The sequence below is a fragment of the Polistes dominula genome, unplaced genomic scaffold, assembly GCF_049000335.1.
Source record: "Polistes dominula isolate Pdom_NZ unplaced genomic scaffold, Pdom_raw_medaka contig_168, whole genome shotgun sequence".
NCBI lineage: Eukaryota > Metazoa > Arthropoda > Insecta > Hymenoptera > Vespidae > Polistes > Polistes dominula.
In genome coordinates this window covers 256455-276499 of record NW_028301024.1, presented here as the reverse complement: position 1 = coordinate 276499, position 20045 = coordinate 256455, and the positions used below count along the sequence as shown (strand labels likewise).

The 20045-nt window shown below is 30.0% G+C and overlaps 1 protein-coding gene and 2 long non-coding RNA genes across 3 annotated transcripts in view; 2 read left to right on the top strand and 1 right to left on the bottom strand.

Moving 5' to 3' along the window:
* Window positions 1-3601, top strand: part of LOC149031945 (uncharacterized) — a 5340-nt gene extending 1739 nt beyond the window's left edge. The window contains exon 2 of the long non-coding RNA XR_016177137.1: window positions 2621-3601. This is a non-coding gene — a long non-coding RNA (uncharacterized LOC149031945). The remainder of the gene's footprint in view (window positions 1-2620) is intronic.
* Window positions 1-20045, top strand: part of LOC149031942 (uncharacterized) — a 298098-nt gene that overhangs the window by 221580 nt on the left and 56473 nt on the right. The window lies entirely within an intron of this gene.
* Window positions 1-20045, bottom strand: part of Myb (proto-oncogene like protein Myb) — a 26563-nt gene extending 6518 nt beyond the window's left edge. The window contains 3 exon segments of the mRNA XM_015330504.2: window positions 545-709; window positions 1418-1586; window positions 18825-20045. Of these exon segments, the coding sequence (XP_015185990.1) occupies window positions 545-709; window positions 1418-1586; window positions 18825-18931 (441 nt within the window). The 5' untranslated portion in view covers window positions 18932-20045.

Sequence of the window (20045 nt, the reverse complement as noted above, 5' to 3'; positions counted from 1 at the left end):
TATACTCAATCGATAGAGAATCGAAAATAATTAGAAACGTGTTTCAGCTTTTTCTCTAGTGGGGCCTTCTTCATGTGAAAAAACTACTTTTTCTAAATAAAAAAAACACTGTTATGAATTTGAGTCGAGCCGAACGCCACCTATTCAACTAGAGTAACAGGTCATGACCTCTCCTAATGAGTAGAAGAGATTTTGTACTATACGACGAGCTCTTTTCCAGGGTCTCCTTATTTTTAGAAAATCTTGTAGAATGTTACTCTTATCTTCGATGGTGGTCATTTCCCTTTTTCTTTCATTTTTTTTGGGTTATTTGTAAGAAAAGTTTTGAAAAATGAAAATGTTTGAACAAATACAACGGGATATTAAATTTTTACTCAAATAAATTTTGGCTCAGTTGGAGCTCTTTTGCTCTTTTTGGAAGGTATAAATAATAGAACTACGTTTTTCATAACAAGAAACGTTAAAAAAGCTTTGAGCTAAGAATGCCAGGTAGTCAATTACTTTTCGTTAAGAAACTGTACCTATTTGACAAATTTTTTTTTACCTCCTTGGTCCAAGGGCCCTTTATTAATTCCGGATTTACGACCTTTGCCCATCTCTGTTGACACTGAACGTCGCTTCGTTCGGGAAAATGAGCAGCTATAGTGTCCCATCGTAATCCCTTACCAAGTTGTTCCGCGTTACTAACCAGTTGCTTTAATAGAGCGTCCTGTAATAAAATAGACAAGTTAATAGAGAGTTGGAAGACTGATTGTTTAAACACAAATTAAAATAAAATATGTTCAGAAAACATGTATAGTCTTGATAATCATTTTATCTGCATAGACTTTCAAAACATTCAGAGGAGTTCATAAATCAACGATGATTATTATCCTTTCCTTACTCCGTCTTCTCATTCTTTTTTATGGTTATAATTCTTTCATGAAAGGTGAATGTGTACACGGGTACGGTTCACGAAAACACGATCGATTCTTGCGTGTGCTTTCCCACGGGAAACCATATGTCGTCGTGAGCACCGTTCTGCGAATCTTCACATATGTATATAACACATATATGCCCGTAAGGCATTCAACAACACGAGGGCATCTGCCCCGAGGCACGATGCAACTCGTTCAAAAACGGGTGGCACTCTCAGGGGCTGGTCCTTTTTGAGGGCACGTTCCATTGTTCGACTCCTGCCGTCCTCTTTTTAATTCGCTTGAGAGTTAGCACCGTAATGATACGTCCGATGGATTCAGAATTTGGGATTGCCAGACGGATAAGAGAAAGAGAAAGAGAAAGAGAAAGAGAAAGAGAAAGAGAAAGAGAAAGAGAAAGAGAAAGAGAAAGAGAAAGAAAAAGAGAGAAAAAGAGAAAGTGAGAGAGAGAGAGGGAGAGAGATAGAGGGAAAGAGGGAGAGAAAGAGATGTTCTCTTACCTCTTCCTTTGTCCAGCGACCCTTATTAATATGTTTCCCTTGGCTATAAGAGTTGACATTCGAGTTGCCAGTATTATTTTGTGACTGACTGCTGCTTGGTCGAACGATACCAGTACTATATTCGGATTCGGAATCTTCACCACTACTAGAGTCGTAGCCAGATCGCGATCTATAATACAAATTTAAAAAATTGCATAAGTTATCTGTTCTAATTATTTGAATTTAAAAATATTTAAAATAAAAAAAAGAAAAGGAAAGACACGTAATTATACAATTGATTTTTATGATTCATTTTTATGAAACCCTTCTCCTTAGCAGTAAAAGGGGTTTTTTTTTTTTAAACGAGTTAGTTAAACCAAAAAAATCAATTTTTATTGATCTTCTTTTTTGAAATAATGTTAAATAAATTTCTGTAAATATATCAGAAATTTTCCGAAGGATAGGTAGATAGATAATTTCTTGTCATGAAACCATTGTTGTTATTCATTTCCTCCTACTTTTTAACTCTTCAATGAAAAAGTAGCTTCCAGACATCATCCTTAACCACATCCTGTCCAGTGTCAGCCTATATGTGTATTCTTTCTCCCATTGTTTTTTCCCTTTTGCACGTTCTAATGGATGAACAGGATAGGTTTTAACCGCACCTGATATAATTTCTTTGCGCTGATTTTGTTTCCTTCCTGTCTCCAAAATCGAATTATTTTAACACGACTAATAGTAAAAATATATAATTAGAGTAAATACCGATACTGATCAATTTTTAAATAATACCATTGTTTTTATGAGGGTTTGAAAAGAATAATGACATACAGAACATGCAAAAATAATGTTATTAATAGAAGCAAATTATGAATGAAAAATGACGTTTATTCTATGCATAATTGCTTGATAAAATGCAATCTTCATCATCAGAACATTTCACTAAATAAATCGTTAATTTTATTATAAAATCGGGAATTCAAATATTTTTCGAGTTATTTGTTCGTATAATACCATTTTATTGATAACATAAGTAATTAGTAAAAGTTTTTTCTATTGCCAATTTCTAGTAACATTTTATAGATTTTTACAGTGATAAACTATTAGCAGTCATTTGATCAGACAAATCAACAACAGATTTCCATAAATTTTAACCTACTATCATTTTTGAACCGGATCACAGTTTCAATAAAATATGCATCCTATAATAAAAAATTTATGTAGGTGTGGAAGGCAAATCGTGTAAAAAGCACGCGGCAGTCAACATGTTAAAGTTGGTTACATCCAAGAAGAAATAATTTTATTATCGAAAGAAGAGACATTATCATAGAAGATGATTAATGAAAGGAATAACTGTGTTAAACAGGAAGACAAAATAAAGAAAACGACAGGTGATAAGAGTCGTGGACCACCTTCGCATCATATATATTTATGTCATATGCACTTACATGATTTCGTAAATATTACTATTGCATAATTTTTCCTCTAACTTGTTTCTCCTCTTTCGAGGAGTACTATATTATGGGTAACGATTTTTCAAGTTAACAGCTGTTGAAAGAAGAAAAAAATAATCGAGATAAACTGCCGAGATAATTGATAACAATGATAACGTTGAGGATGATAATACGCAAAAAATGGATACAAATATTTTCTTTTACAAGAAAGTAATGAAATTTGCTTGTTCTAATAGCTGTTGTTAAAGGATTGATTTAAACTTTCTTAAATTTATAAAATTTACAGGAATTCTAGCTAGTTATTAACTCTTATCGGGCGTCAGTTACGTCTCCAGTGACAACGGTATTTTGGCATTTCGCTCGTCTGTCATATAAAAATGACAATCGACATATGTATATTACATACAAAGCGAAATCAGCTACAAACTAATGAGTATTAAAAAAGGTGACAACCGATATTCGCTATGAAGTTTGTTGAATTATAAGAAAGTAAAATGTTTGAAGGGCTAAGATATCGTGAATGAATCTGAAATTTATTTAAAGGCAGTGAGGCGTGTCTCGGGTTATTACATCTTTCAACGTTATGTGAGTAAAGAAAAATCTTCCACCTTTGTAGAATCTTAACACTTAACGGACGGGCCCCGTAAATTTACGATTTTCCGTTGTGACTTCCTAGGACGGGCCACGTAGAACTACGTTTTTCCATGAATTTTTAGTATGTTGCATTAGGGTTTTCTTTTATGCACATTGTTATTTTTTCATGATATCATCAGTTACAGGTATAAATACCGTTATAAAATATTATAAGAAATATAATGGATTTAATAAAACTACAACGCTTTAAATTCATACATTCATGTTTATTTAACTCTCTTGAAAAATGCCAGGAAACTATAATAGGAAAGACAGAGCAGATTCGATCCGTCCGTTAAGTGTTAAGCTTTGTTTCTCAAGCGCGTAGCATGCCATAAGTTTTATTCGCAATTTTTTCACATTAATTTTATGTACAGTATATCCTAAAAATAATATGAACTGAATTTGTATTTTATACCATATTAAAATTATTTAAACATATGATTAATTTCAGGTATATAAAAAAAATCGAATTACGCTATTACTGAATATGCTGTTAAGAATTTATTGACAATTAAATTTAATGCGAAAGAAGAATCAAAAAAAAAATTAATTTTCAAGAATTTGAATATTAATTACTTTGATCAATTTTCATGAAAGTAATATTTAAATTTCTATTCCTAGAGCATATGTTTGAAATTAAATAAACTTTTTTCCACACAGCTAGTTAAAGTTTATTGATCAAGAAAATATTTCATGATATATATATATATTTTTATATATTCTTTTGGTTCAAGAAGTATTGTATAATTATAATTATAATTAATAAGTTTGAAATACACTTAATATGAACAGGAAGAGGAATTCTCCTGTCGTGCATATTCACGGATGAAATTTGTTAAGTGTCCTTTATTTTATTTTCCTGTGTGTCATAATTCTTTCTTTCCTTTTTTCCTAACTTCCTTGCATATGAGCTAATAGGGAAGCAGATACATTTTAATGATATATCAGTGATGGTATCATTAAATGCGTGTATAGTATATTTGTAACATATACTTATAGTTAGTTATACAGTTCTTTGTGCATATTTTCTTCAAATTAATTTCTAATTATTGGATTCGCATTAATTAATTCTTTTAATAATCCTAATTAATTCAGGTATATTTAGTTTTCATTCAGTTAAGTTAGCATAACAAATTTTAATATTCATGATAAAAGATTCTATATAAAATTCAATAAAAATTATAAACCGGCTAACCAAGATTCGTTTATATTGCATGATTAGAAAAAAACATTGTGTTTTTAGCTAGTGATTAATTAAATTGTAATTAGGTTGTTTTCTTTAAGATTTAACAGTTGGTAGCAGGTGTCTGTAAAGGAAGAAACATCTGCTACCTCTCTTTTTCTCTCTCATCATGTCTTATCTTTAACATTCTATTAGAACTGTTGAGTACATCTAAAAGGATAAGGATTCCTCCTAAGATTTATCGACTATTAGATGATTCAATATATATAATTTATTTATGAGAATTCTAATATTAAATTATTAAAATAGTCACCGCAATGGTGAGATTTTAATTCGAGGAAAATTTATGGAGTTTTTTTAGCCAATAAAGTTCGGTTAAATAAATGGAATAATAGAACAGAGTATACTATCAAACGGATTATACTTAAGAATCTGATATGAGTTTCAAATATTAATCTAAAATAGTAGTGTTTTAATGATTATATTAGCAATGTATTCAATCTACACAACTTGGATTTGAATCCTAGAATGAATACTTACAGGCATACAAGTTTTCAAAATGTACTTGTAAATAATGTTAAAAAGAATTGAATATTTCACATATGAGTTATTCACTTGCCAAAACGATTAATTTAACAAAACGAAAAGTGGAGAAAAGTGACAAAGTATTATATACTATTTTGTTTTTCGAAGTATTAATAAAATAATCGAAAATATATTTTGTTTAGGTATGAGAATGCTTGAAAGATCTGTTTTTTTTCCGAAATATAATACTTACATTCATTCAGTCGGAGACAAAAGGAAATGAACAGGTACTAGAAAAGCATCGTCGATGAAGTTTCCTTTAATTACTGCCATTAATATACACTTAAAATTTATTTATTATATATTCTTATGATTCATACATTTATAAGTGAAACATTGAAATTTATATTTACATTTTTTTAGAAATAAATTGTATTTAATGTTAAAATTACCTAAAAAATAATCCCTAAAAAATTATTTATTCTTATTATTAATTACTGCTTCTAATTGACTTGACAAACTATTTATTAAGTTTTCTATCTAATGTTTCAAAATATTTTCGAACATTGATTAAAGATCGCTAAAAACATCTGCTTCATTGTACAGCTTGTCTAACAGAACTTAAAACTTTACAGTTACTATTATAATAATTCAAAATTTTTTCGTTTCTTTTGCAGTATTGTTTCGTTTTAGAATACATTCTTCTCATTTTTACTGCTACGTTTTCTAAATTTTCATTTATTATAACAATATACTTTTCGGCAGTCATTGTACCGTCTACAAGAGCTGATTTATTAACTCCATATCATGAAAAGTACTCCCATCAGTGATCCACCGCCAAATTTAATTAATAAAATAATTAGTGATGAATTTTGACTTGAAAGCCTGGTCCGATTTTTTCAAAATTTAATGCCCTTTTTTTAGGTGTCGCCATTTTCACATTTGCTTTCGGTAATCCATATTATTTTTTTGCAAAATGACGTTGTAATGTATACATATTTTTTTAGAAAAATTTAAACATTTCTTCATATTCTGTTTACTAATAAGCGGCTTACGTTTAGTTTTATAATTTTTTAATAAACTATTTCATATAATCTTCGTTTTATATTGTTTGTCAACATATTCAGTTTCGATGCATCTAAAACGTTTTACGATGTGTTCATCCGATTTCGACGGCATTTGCGAACAACTCGATGATTATCTTGTACAGTGATAAATCCTTTTCTTTTAAAACGTCTCAAATTCTATATATTATAAATTTATTCTACTGCATTCTTTGATATATTGTACTTCTCCGTTATTGTACGATAACTGACAATGAGTTTTTTGGGAGCAATCCAAACTTTGAATTTGTAATGCAATTGTATTGGCTTTTGGAATTGTAATATTATTTCAGAAACAGTCTTATCAATACAAGTGTTTAACTGAAACTGATTGATTTATTTAAAATAATTGTATGTCAGTATAACCATTAATTGGTGTTTGTTTATATTTTTTGACTTTAAATAACATATTTACACTTGCTTTTATTCCTCTGTAATCAGAAAATTTTTATATTAGACATAATTTATTTTTACAAAAATGTAATTATTAATTTTAATTTTTTACTACAAAATTTATATAGAATAAGGATGTATAATAAATGAAACTTAAGTGCAAAATAATTGCAATGTTTGGAGTAAACTCCACGAATAACCACTTCTAGTACCTGTTCACTTACTTTTATTCCTGACTATATGTATGAAGTATATATATATATATATAATACATATACATAGACAAAGACTCGTTGCGTAGCAAACCACGAAACATCTGTCGAATTATCGAAAGTTTGCCCCCTTTTTTCAAATATGCTTCCTTCATTCTCCTGTTCCAAGGTACAGCAAGAAGGTTTCCCCCTCTTTCTTACGACTTCGGGGGCGCCCTTCGGTATTCAGCGTCGTCTTTTTTTCTACTCAACTAGCACCTTCCTTCTCCTTCTCTTCCTTCCGCCGGCTGTCGTTCGTCACGCAACACTAAGGTCATCGTGCGAGCTACTCACACATCTTTAATAAACTCTTTGTTTTTCCTTATATCGCGAATCCATACACGAATAAGAAAAAGAGAGAGAGAAAAGGAATAGGAAGAACAACGAGTCTCGGTATTACTTCTCAAAGTTAAACGATCTTAATAATTTTAATTACGTTACAATATCAAGATAATAACTGTTGAATTATTTTTAACAAATTAGTATTTATTATATATCATTAATTTTATTCTATTATGATGAAGCGTTTTCTTTGAGGGCGTCGATGAAATATATATATATATATATATATAGAGAGAGAGAATGAATTTGCTTCTGTCATCGATTTTTCTTAGTTACCAGGGAGACCAGGTGCATAAATCTAAAGAGCATTTGTTCCTATCCATGTCAGCTGCTTCCCTTACGTTTTACCCTCCTCGTTTTCTACCCTTTGTGTCTTATAACTTTGAGAGAACAGTATATACTCTTTCCAATCGTCATTTCAAAAATTGAAATCTCATTTAAAGATTTTTAATAAATTTCATTGGGCTTAATTATGTAATTGACGATTTCATCGTTATGAAATCAATCTTATGCTTTTGAATACCATTCGGAAATACAAGTTCAATCCCATTTTATAATTTGAATTTTTTCTTTCGTGAATCATATGAATGGAATTAAAGAGAAGCCTTCTTTTAAAATGACAGTCTCGGAAACGAGATTCTTAAATGACTGTTGTGTTTGCATTGACATAACAAAAAGAACTTTTTAAAGGCGTATAAAAGACATAAAAGTTGGCTTGGCGCCAACTATAATGAGTTCGTGTTAAGTGAACGTAATGACATGTAATGTATTTAAATCAAGTAAACGGAATTATTTGTTAGATCGTTTCCTTTAGAAATAAGTGATCGTTGACCATATGAGCATGTTATGTTACTTGATGTAATGGTAGGTTGACTGACGTAAACATAAGTTAAGCTAAGGAAACATTTATTTCCAATGAAGAGATTTCAAAAAATAATTTGGCTCATGTCTTCCTTAGCTATATTCAACCTGCGACCCGGTACGTTCAGTTATGAATTTATTTATTTTTTTTTTAGTAGCCAAAATTGACTGATGGTTACTTGACTCACGCCCCACAATTCCTGCCCATGGGACTAATCACTCTAAAAAGGTTGAGAAATTCTGACCTATCTGATCGATATTTGAAATTAAAATGAGAAGAATATAAAAGATCTTTTTGACAATAATTAATATTTATTTTGTTGATCCTATTGACTTAATAAGAACGTATAGATAACGTGTTAAAACGTAGCAGTGCAAGTGTTATTTGTGTTTACCAAGTGATCACCAAGGCGTATTTATTAATAAATATTTTACGCAGCGTGGTATCTCTACGATTACACATGTATGCTTAACAGTTTATGGAAAGTAACTTCTATCAGCTCCATGCGGAGTACATTGTGACTGATTGACTCTATTTGACAATGATAAAGAATCTTTCGATTTTATAACGTATTCACAAGATCTGTTAAAAAGTGATTGTATCCTCGGATATTTTCTGCTTATTTTATTTCGTATCCGATGAATTGTCTTCATTAAGCTTCTTCAATAATAATGATAATCAATTAATAAAATAAAAATCAGAAAAATTGAGAACTATTGGGGTCACATCGTTTTTAAACTTTCATCTATTTAAGCCAATAGATGGCTCTAAGATCACATAACTCTGGTAATATTAATCGAATTTAGCGATACTTATGCAGGTTTAAAAGGTAACATATATACATTATTACTGTAAAAAACCGAAATTGGAGAATGTAAAGATTCACATGGTCGTTTGGTGTATATCCGAAATGTTAGTACAGATAACCCTTCTATAACACGGTAGACAGTTTCCTAGAAAATCCTGTGTTGAGTAAAACCGTTTTATATAAGACTTAAAGCTAATTATTCCTTCGCGTCATTATTTTAAGGTAATTTAGTTTTTAAATATGTTAAGTAACCATTATATTATCCAGTGTTGTACCAAGACTTTTGCAATCACAACTATTCGATTTTTCACCGACGTATTTGGTAAATGTTGACAAGCGACCATGTAAATAATGACATTCTTCAATTTCGATCTTTCAAGGTAATTTATATGAAAGGTAACATTACAAAAAGTTATGATATTCGTTTATTAAGTTAAAAATTATTACGCAAATTCGATCCACTTTAAAATTTTATTTATAGAAAGGAAAGATGTGACCCAAGCAGCTAAAAAAGAATTTGATAATATTTACGGCCATGATACAGTATCAGCAAATGTGATATAAAGCAGGTTCAAGCTTTTTCAATTTTAATTCCAAAGAGACTTCGCTCTGGTCGACCAGTCACTGGAAAATTTGATGAAATCAAGTTACCATAATATGATGACTGGATTACGGTTTTATCACAAATATAGCAAAAGGTATTCGAACAAAGCGGCGCATATATAATTTAATAAACTTCAATTAACATATGAAAGAAACGTATTTTTAGCATTAAAATTCTTCATATTTTGATGCTATCAATATGTTGATCGTAACAGACACGATTAGAAATTCTCTTAATTTTATAGCAGAAATTAATGAGAAAATCAACGAAGTACTTACATTTATGAACATTACAATTTGTAATAAAAGTACTAAATTAATTAAAAAAGTTAATTTTTCTAATTTTATATTGTTATAAACAACAAATTATTTGAAAATGATTAAAATCAGTCAAAGCATAATATAATTATGAAATAGGCAAAAACATGATACTATGCTCATACATTCTTTTCTCATCCTATTTCGTGTTCCCCAAGTAATTGCTTTCAATAACGGACCGAAGAAGACTAACGCATTGAGAACTCTAGAAGATATAAAAAGCGAATAGTCCAGTTAGCTATAGAGATTTAAATAGACGTCTTTTTCGGATTGCGTTTTTTATAAAGTACTGACATAATAAATTCAAAAAGTTTGTTCGATTCTATGTCCGAACGAGCGTAGCCAGTCCGACGTGAACAAGCATCGAGGAAAACACCAGGACAACATCAGGGTGGAAGCCCTTATAAGAGACATCTGGCTACCACCTGCCCCAATGCACTCGCACCGACGTTGTATTTCCCCACGTAGAAATACGAAGAAGAGGAGAAAACGCTCGCACCCGTCGTCATCCCTATGACGCACGCGTGCGTCTCTAAATATCGATGCTAGTTTGTGTTAGTATAGTAGTGTTGTTACTGATAATGACGATGCTAGTGGTAGTAGTAGAAGCCAGGTTGAGTATCATCGAGGGGAGAAACATATGCGTATATATATATATATATATATACATGCTTATTGCCCGCACATGCACGTATACATAAATATATCTTCGACCCTTTACAAGTTCTAAAAAACGCGGGAAGTCTTGGGGTCTTACTCGTTTTCATCCCTCTTCGCATATATACCCTCCATATTTTTCTCTAAAGGTACCTTCTTTACCGATTGAGAATATGTGTATGTATTGAATAAAAGTAATTCCCACCCGGTGTTCATTCCCATGACAAGTGCGATGGATAGTTTCGTCTGTGAATCTTTAATTCCAGCGTGGGAATATACGGGGTGATTCGAGACTTGTGCAATTTGGATGAGCGGACGATGTGATACGATGCCAATTTCCTCGAGCACACATAGAATAGATATATGGTGTGAAAGTATGAACCGAAGGGATGAATTTCTTTTACAAATATGAGACGTTAGTAAATGTATGTCACGAGAAACGGTCAAAGATCATTCTCGCGATTCGACATATCACTCATTTATTTTTTTTATTATGTTATTTATATGTAATATAGAGAGTGAACCATTTAGTGTATAATTGTTCAAAGATTGGTCTGTTGTAAAATGAATCTGAAAAATATTTTTTATTTTAAATATGGTAAATTTACGTAAAGAGATTTAGTAATTCCTTAAATTACTAAAGCTATTTCTTTAGCCGTTTAACTATTATAAAATTACGTGTGTACGTTATAATTATTCAAGGTATATATTTAAAAGTTGATTCTTAGGTATAAAAATTTTTTTATTTATTTTCTAATAAAAATAAAATTTCCCTTTAACTGTCGTACATAATCTACATAGAATCACAAATATTTTTTTTACTGATTGTCATATCAATCTGATCCACAATAAATATCAATCATTATTATCGATCATTATCAATCATTTTTTCGCTTTATAATTTTAAAAGCCAAATGTTTTGAAAATAAATTCTCTATGAAATTACATCAGATGTAAAGATATGAACCATGTAGGTCTAATATCCAAACTTATTTTTTGTCCTTTTTTATTTTCGCGAATTTGTGAAATTTATAAAAATTTTGAAGAAAAGGGCATATTATAAGAGTTGGAAACTTGGGAAAGAAAAGAAAAAGAATATGCCAAATAAAAGCAAATTTTTTATTTTTGGGCTTAATCTTAATCTCAGTATTGGTTGTTATTGATCGCGACGTATTATAATAACCAGATTCAAAGTCTTCATGGAACTTTAAAAGTCCTTGACTCAAACAGATGCCAAGAAGCCCAAAAGAAGTAAAGAGAGAGGAGAGAGATTGTGTATGTATGCTTTTTTGGGCCCTCGCCGACATTCAACACAGTCGAGCATATAAAGAGATTGCCGAAGCATCGTATGAAAATAATACTTGTGAAAGAATGAAGGAACGAAACTAGAACATGGTAGAAAAGCGGTCGCTGTTCTTCTGCCCCTTCGCTAATGTTCGGATCCATCTTACTTAGTGACGTCCTTCGTTCCAAAGAATTTGAACCCCTTTTGCAAAATTCGTAACTCGACTTATTTTAAAATCTAACCCTACAAAAGATAAAAACAGGGAGAAAGGAAGAGAGATGCCGGCAATCTCTAACTCACTTTTCTACTCCGTCAGATTAAAAAAAAAAAAAAACATAATCTATCTGAAAGGGAACGTAAATTGATGTACTTAAGTATGCATCTATCACAGAACATATTTTATCGTCTGAATTTTGTTTAATTTATTGTCATAGGAAGGTGTCATGTGATGTGCCATATAACTTTTTCCTTTATCATTTTTCTCTATTGTTACTTAAAAAAAAGTTATTACCCGTCCCAGTTACAAGATTCACCCTGTATACGTCGAGAAAAAGGAGATGATACGTCGTCATTGCGAATCGAGTTTGGAGATAACCATTAAGGAACTTAATAAGCCTTTCTGGCAAGCTGTTCTTAAATGAAAAAATGGTCGAAATGTAAGACTTAGAAATAGTGACTAAAAACTTATTGAAATAATATTCGGAACACGTTTTATTGTGTATTTCGTTTCTCCAATGCTTCTTTTAAATAGCAAGGCCAATCGACAACAAAGGACATCTTTTTTTTTTTTTTTTTTAATTATATTCATTCTCTGCTTTACAATTTGTCTGTGGATATTAGCAAAATTTTCTTTTGTTCAGTTTAAATAACTTTTGGATGGTAATTTACAACCTTCAGAGTTATCGTTTTCTTTTACAATTTTTATAGATATAGATAAGTTAGTTGGATGCTTCCTTAATCTTTTTCTAATATGAGTAATTTTATTGTGAAAATTTTCATTTCGTCCATTATTGTCATTAGTCTTAGATTCTCGTATATCTTCATTTCGATTCTAGTTTTGTTATATGACTCATTGCTACCGTTCCTCATAGTGGTATCCCATAGTAACCTTCATTATGGGTTTCATAATTGGTTTATAAATTTTTAATTTGTTTTCTATACTGAGCATGGATTTCCGGCTAGTTAGCCAGTACATCTGCCTTTTCTTAATATATATGTTTATTATAATTGCTAATATGATACTTCCATGTGAGTCTTAAGTCTAATCTAAGCGTAGTCCTAAATATTTTATCTGTTTTGTTTGTGGAATCACTATATTACAAAGAAAGTAAAACTTTCTTTTAACAGACCGCTAGAGCGCATTCTTGTGCTTCTCTTTTAAGGGGTAACATCTGTGTAAATCGCTTATTCGCTTCAAAATTCGAATAAAATCAGCTGTAATTAAAAAGAATTTCTGCTTATAAAAAAATTCTGGGTATTTTTTTCTAAAATATTGTTTAGATTTGAGATTAATTAATCAACAATTATATTTTAGTTATACTGCTTATCAATTTGAAAAATGTAGTTTCGAGATAAATGCGTTAGAAGTTTTGATTAATAATATGAATATGTAAGAAACAATTGGCGCGGGAGCTTATAAGTTTTGAGAACGATCAATTTTTGAATATTCTGTTAATGGCATTTGAGTTTTAAGACCTTAAAGTTTATTTTAAAAGAAAAAAGAACCGATTTTTTTTTTAATTTACATAGGTATTACCTTTTAAAAGGATTAATATTTTTTTATATTATTTTAACATAAATACTTTTCTGCTAAAATATATTAATTTTAAAACATAAAATATAAGTTAATACTATAATTTATGGTTTATTAACTCGACATAATTTTCTTAGAAAAATTCATCTTTTTTATAGTTTTAAGTTTAAATCGTAAACTAGTCTGTTATTAAAATAAAGAAAAAATTTTATTAGTAAATTTCTTAAGTCATTAAAAACAAATGTTAATTTGAATATACGTATATTTACGACAAAATCATCCTTATGGCTTCATTCATTAATTTTCACATGCATGGGAGTTTTTGAGTTTGTTTTACTGTATCTTAAAGCAGTTGAAAATTATGAAAACAAGGTATGCTCATATTCTTTTCCTTTCGTTTTATTTTTATTCATTTACGAGAGATAAGTCTCTTTCTTGTTCGTTCATCCTTTATTTTGAATCACTTTGACCTTCTCTCATCAGCAACGTTTCAACGTTTGTGGAGCGGTAATGTCTTTCTACCTGGCGATCTCGCATTGAGAATATGCTAATGTAAGATTGGCTAAAGTTTCTTGATTTACTAATTTAACTGTTACGGTCTCTCTAAGATATTCCATCTAACTCTCTTCGGCGAATATTTTGGTTTACCTAGCCGCACCTTATACATTCCTGATGAGAATACTACTGATTAAAGTTAACGATAAAAATGTGTACATGTATATACTGTCTTAAAAAAATTTGAAGGTCATATTTTAGTTGGCAATGATTATTATTTTAATATGCTAATGAAAAATTTTTTAGTTGTTACCGTTAAAATGTATACTTAAATTAATTCGTAAAAAACTAGACGTTTTAGGAAAAGTATATAACAAAATTTATTATACACTTTAACTAGTAGTAGTTTTAGAAAATAATGAGTTAATATGTGCCTATAATTATCAAAGTGCTCTAAGTCATATATCTTTTGTTTCGAGATATTTAAAGATTTATACTTGAACACTATACGAATTCTATACAATATTGAAATAACAAACATTATCTAACGATTCATTTTTGATAATATAGTGAAAATTACATTGAATTTATTTAGTTTATAATAATATAGTGTGTAATAACTGATAAACTCATTTTTTATTAATTTTGACTTAGACCACTTTCATAATTATGGGCACATATATGAATTTATGAGAGGTGAAAAGTTAAAGGAGTGGTTCCCAAACTTTTTTGTCCTATCGCCCCCTTTCCAGAAAAAATACTACTTATCGCCCCCCTGAAAATAATTTTTTGGTTTTCCTTTTTTTTCTTAGTAACTCAAAAAAGCTCAAATATATAAAAAAAGCCCTCCAAATGCTCCTGTGGCCATCATCGCCCACTTTGGGAATCACTGAATTAAAGAATCAAATTGAAATTTGATCCACTTTTTAAGTCTGATTTTCTTTTAACAACAATGCTCGTATCTTTTTGTAGTTCTTCTTGTACTTTAAAAGCCAATGTTCAAATCTAATATACGGATTAAATATCAATTTCATAATTTAATATGTTGTATATCATGAATTCATACATTACCCAGTTAAAATATGTAACTATGCCTTATTTCATACTTTAATTGATCGTTATAGTTATTTCATGAATTAAAATATTTCACGTTATAATTGGTAACATATATAAAATAATTTTTTTTTATTATTAATTAATAAAAATTAATTAATTTAAAATTAATAAAAATTAATTAATTTATTAATTAATAAAAATTAAGTAATATTAATCAGCTCGATTAATAATTTAAAAATTTTATCCATATTTTTTCGTTTGTTTACAAGATTATTAATTTAAGCTTAAATAACTTTGTATACAAGTAACGAGAAACCAATACTGTTCGATACCAATAAATATTCCATTTTTAATCGAATTCTATTGTTTATGAATAAAAAAGATAGATTCATTAAATATGAGACAAAAAATGAGATGACATTCCACGTCAAATCGACCACTGTTCACCCCGAACCCTCTTTCGATTTTGCTGAAGCTTTTTTATCATTTGTAACTTAAAAAACTTTTTAAGAATTTTTTCAAATTTTTTTGACCAACCCAAATAAAGTTATGAATTTTTTAAAAATTCATAATTTTTAAATGTACTTTTTGAAACAAAATACAAAAAAATATTTGAAGTCGAATTCTTTAAGAAATTTCGTTTCTTTGGATAAAACCTCAAATTTTTCCAATTTTGGTATTTTTGATTTTTTTACTTTTTCCTTTTAAACTTTGGTTTATTTTGAACTTAATGCAAACCTTTTTCAGACGCACCAACATTTCTTTCTATATTTTTTCTAATTTAAAAATTTCGTTTTTTTTTCTAGCAATTTAATTTTGTTTTTATACTAAAATAAACCTATATATATATATATATTTTTTTTTAAATCTATTTAATGACCTCAGTTTAATTATATACTATCGAAAATTATGATTACAAAAAGATTTCAATGCACCATTGTCAATTTTTTAAGTAAATATAATTAACAATTTATTTAGATTTCCTTGGTCGCTTAAATAATTTACAAACAGTATGTTGCTTTGAATTAGAGTAATTTTTTTACAAATAAACACCCTATGCAATCATAACGGTGTAATTTTCGCCAGTTGTTAACTAAAATAAAGCTGCAGATGATCTAGATGACCGATTTAAAAAAAAAAAAAAAACAGTATTGCCGGAACTCAGCAGTTGCATAGTGTTATACCGGTAGTCCGATAGCTCAGGTAGTAGAGACGCTGTCTCCCTTCACGCCTACTAACATCAGCGAATCTCGAGTCCCAGCAGGATCCGTTCTCTCCTGACTTTGACCACTATAAGACAATCAATTCAAGGCTCTAGAAAAAGTCATGAAGCAGAAGCTGGACAGCAAAGTTCGCACGCCACGCAATCATCAAAGCGTTAGCTCGTTACGCTGCATGCATTAAATTGGTGCAAATAACGAGTAATCATCAAAGTAAAACAAAGTTCTGGAGGCTCTCACATCCTGGACTATTCTAAAATGAAGTTATCGGCTTCACTCAGTGGAATGAAACAAACCCAGTTAAAATGATGGGTGTGTTTGTCAGGAATTGTTCTAATTTTGAACAATATTACTAATTCGTAAATTATTTAAGCGACCAAGAAAATCTAAATAAATTGTTTTTAAATTAAAAATACCAAAATAAGAAAAATTTGAGATTTTTTCCCATAGAAAAAATAAAATTTCTTATAGAAATTTAACTTTAAATATTTTTGTTCTAAAAGTACATTTAAAAACAAAAAATTAAAAAAAAACGTCCCGAAAGGTCTATTTTTTACAAATTTATGGCTATTGAACAAAAAATTGAACAAAAATTATGAATATTTGAAAAATTCATAACTTTTTTGGGTTGGGCAAAAAAAATTCTTAAAAATTCTTAAAAAGTTTTTTAAGTTAAAAATGATAGAAAAGTTTTAGCCAAATCGAAAAGGTTCGGGGTTAAAAGTGGTCGATTTAACGTGGAATGCCCTATATATAGAATACATATATGTATACAGAAATACATGTAGCCCTCCTACAACACCGCATCGCTATAACACGATTCATAAATTGCGAGAACCCTCCTACAACACTGTATACTATAACGCGGTTACCTTTCAAAAAACCTTTGTACAACACTGTACTTCTACAGCCGCGGCGAGGCTTTTCGTCTTAAAAATACAGTGTAGCGGAAAGTATTTCTTTTCATCTCCATGGTCTGAAAACAATAGTTTTTGGCTCATGGCTTTAGGTCTCATACAACACAGCATTTTCTAGGAACCTATCTATCATGTTATATGAGGGTTACTTGTACCTGTTTTATGTAGATAGAACATTAATTAGATAAACTTACTATAGTTTAAACATTTGATAAAGTATTATTAAATATATCTAAATGTCTTACTCGTCAAAGTAATTACTTTTTTTATATAACTATTTTGCCAAATTGTGACATTCGTACAACTAATCTTTGCTTTTTTCTCATTTGCAATGTGTTCAAATTATTCTTAAAATGTCCAAGTCTTTTTGGATCTTAAACAAAATGAAACCTGTAGCTCGAAATCTTAAGCTCTTAATAAAAATTCAGTAGTTGCTTAAATGTCCAAATAAGTTCATTTAATTCTTGTAAAGCTGTAAACTTGCGACAAGAATAGACTGAAAAAAATTGAATATCTTTTCTCACATCAGAGATATCCAAGACAAAAAAGGGAAAAGAAAAGAAAGAGAAACCGGTGTGAGTCTTCTTTCATTGAAATGACTTGTCTACCTATTTACTTTCCCTTCAATTCTTCTCTATCTGTTTTATCCACAAATAATAAAATTTGGTTAATAATAGAATTTACATTCGTATTGAACAATATTGATTTTTCATTACTTGTACATAAAATTTGTAAAAAAATGAATTTGTAATGTTGTTAAATGAACGAAAAAATTAAATTTCCAAACCATTTATCAAAATGATGAATTAATAACAATAAAAGTATTTTACATAACCATTATGGCTTATTACAGAACTTTTACTCCTAATAAACATATTAAGATATTAAGAAGACTTTATAAAAAAATGTAAAAAGTTTGTATTAATAATACAGTAATTATATTATGCTCGAACGCAAAGATTTAGATAAATGTAATGCATTCGTAAATAAAATCAAAATATGAAAAAATAAAAAACGTGTTTGTAAATAGAACGATTTTGTTTGTTCCATGACGCAATACATCCATGCCTTATGTATGTATGTGTGTATAGTAGATATTTTGATAGTACGAGTACAGCAGCTTTAAAAACGGTTCACGCTGTAATCTATGTCACGATAAGAAGCATCCTTTGATAGCAATACATTCAACTTGCGCTATTGCTTCTACAAATATTTGAATCTACGCCTATAAAAAAAAGCCTCTGCTAATTCCAATATGCATGTACCGTATCGATAAACTTGATGCAACTATTACAAGGCCATGTAATGCAATGTTTTAACAGATAACTCGATTGAAGCTATGCAATGATTTAAACGAGACGAATGCTAACGAATAATCAGAATAGAAAATCTATGCGAGATAAGGGTTCTTTAAATATATTATGGATAATTATGTTTCGTATAAAATATACACAAAATTAATAGGAAAATAATATACTGAGTTATACATATGGAAATATATAACAATATTATCATAACAAAATATTTGATAAATTATATTTTTAAATTATATTTAAAATATACTCACGCTTCTGTGGTTGGTGGCGAATAAAATGAAGAATTATAGGAGTTCACATCAATAGCCTTTAGTGGCACCAACAACCCTCTTAGCTGGCCGTCCATTCTCTCTTCCATCTCTTTCTCTCTCTCTTCTTATCCCTATCTGTTTTTCACTTTTCTAACAATTGTAATTTCTTCAATGAGATGCAATCGCACAGAACTTGTAAGTCTGCACTAATCATAAACAATATATATATATATTATATATACTTCTATGAAACACACCACCAATGTAAAATCTAATTTCCCCAAGTCAATCGTGTATATCATTCGTCCTTCGTTTGATAAAATCTCATAGTCCAGCCTTGACGAGAAGAAAAGGAGAGGGGAGAGAGAGAGAATGGGCCACGATGACTCCCTCCCTTTTTCTCTCTCTCTCTCTCTCTTTCTCTCACACTCTCTCTATTTCTTGTTGAAAAATATGAAAGACACGTTTGAATTTCCCGCGATTTTATACTATAGTCACACATACACCCAATGCCACTGATTTCTTTTTTTTTCATGGATCGGCCATGTTTATAAAAGAATGTGTCGTATCGTCTCTCTCTATATATAAAAATGTACGTATATATATATACTTCGTACTTCCTTTGCGTCTCTGTCTCTATTTCTTTTTTCCTTTAGTAGTGTAAGAGTAATAGAGAGAATAATATGGCGACCATGGACGATAGACGCTCTGTCTCTTGTAAAGAGGTTAACTTCCGGTGTGCTCCAAATGATGGCAATTGATTACTCTCACTTTGTTTTGTTTTATCGATTCATGCGTACGACAGAGACTACCGTCGTTTCTTGCTCTATCCGAATAACACCCGCTCTGCACCCTTCGTGATACTTTCCGCTGGAAAAGCAATTAATCACCGTACATACCACACGCGGTACTCCACTCTCGACAATTTCGACCAATCGCCACGATAGTTTCCTATCTCTGTTCACCACGCTCCTACCTTTGCTGCTATTTCGATGTTTTCTCTTTTCTTTCTTCAAAGATCAACACTAATCCACATTTTATTATTCCCCGTGTCAATGATTACATTTCAGCGTCTCCTTATGTAAGCTATATATATATATACAAAGCTATGTATATAGAAAGAGAGTTTTAAGAAAGAAAAGGAAAAAGAGACATAAAAGAGAGAGGAAAAAAGGGAAAGAAGGAGACAGTGTTCTTGACCGAAGATCTTACTGTGCCAGC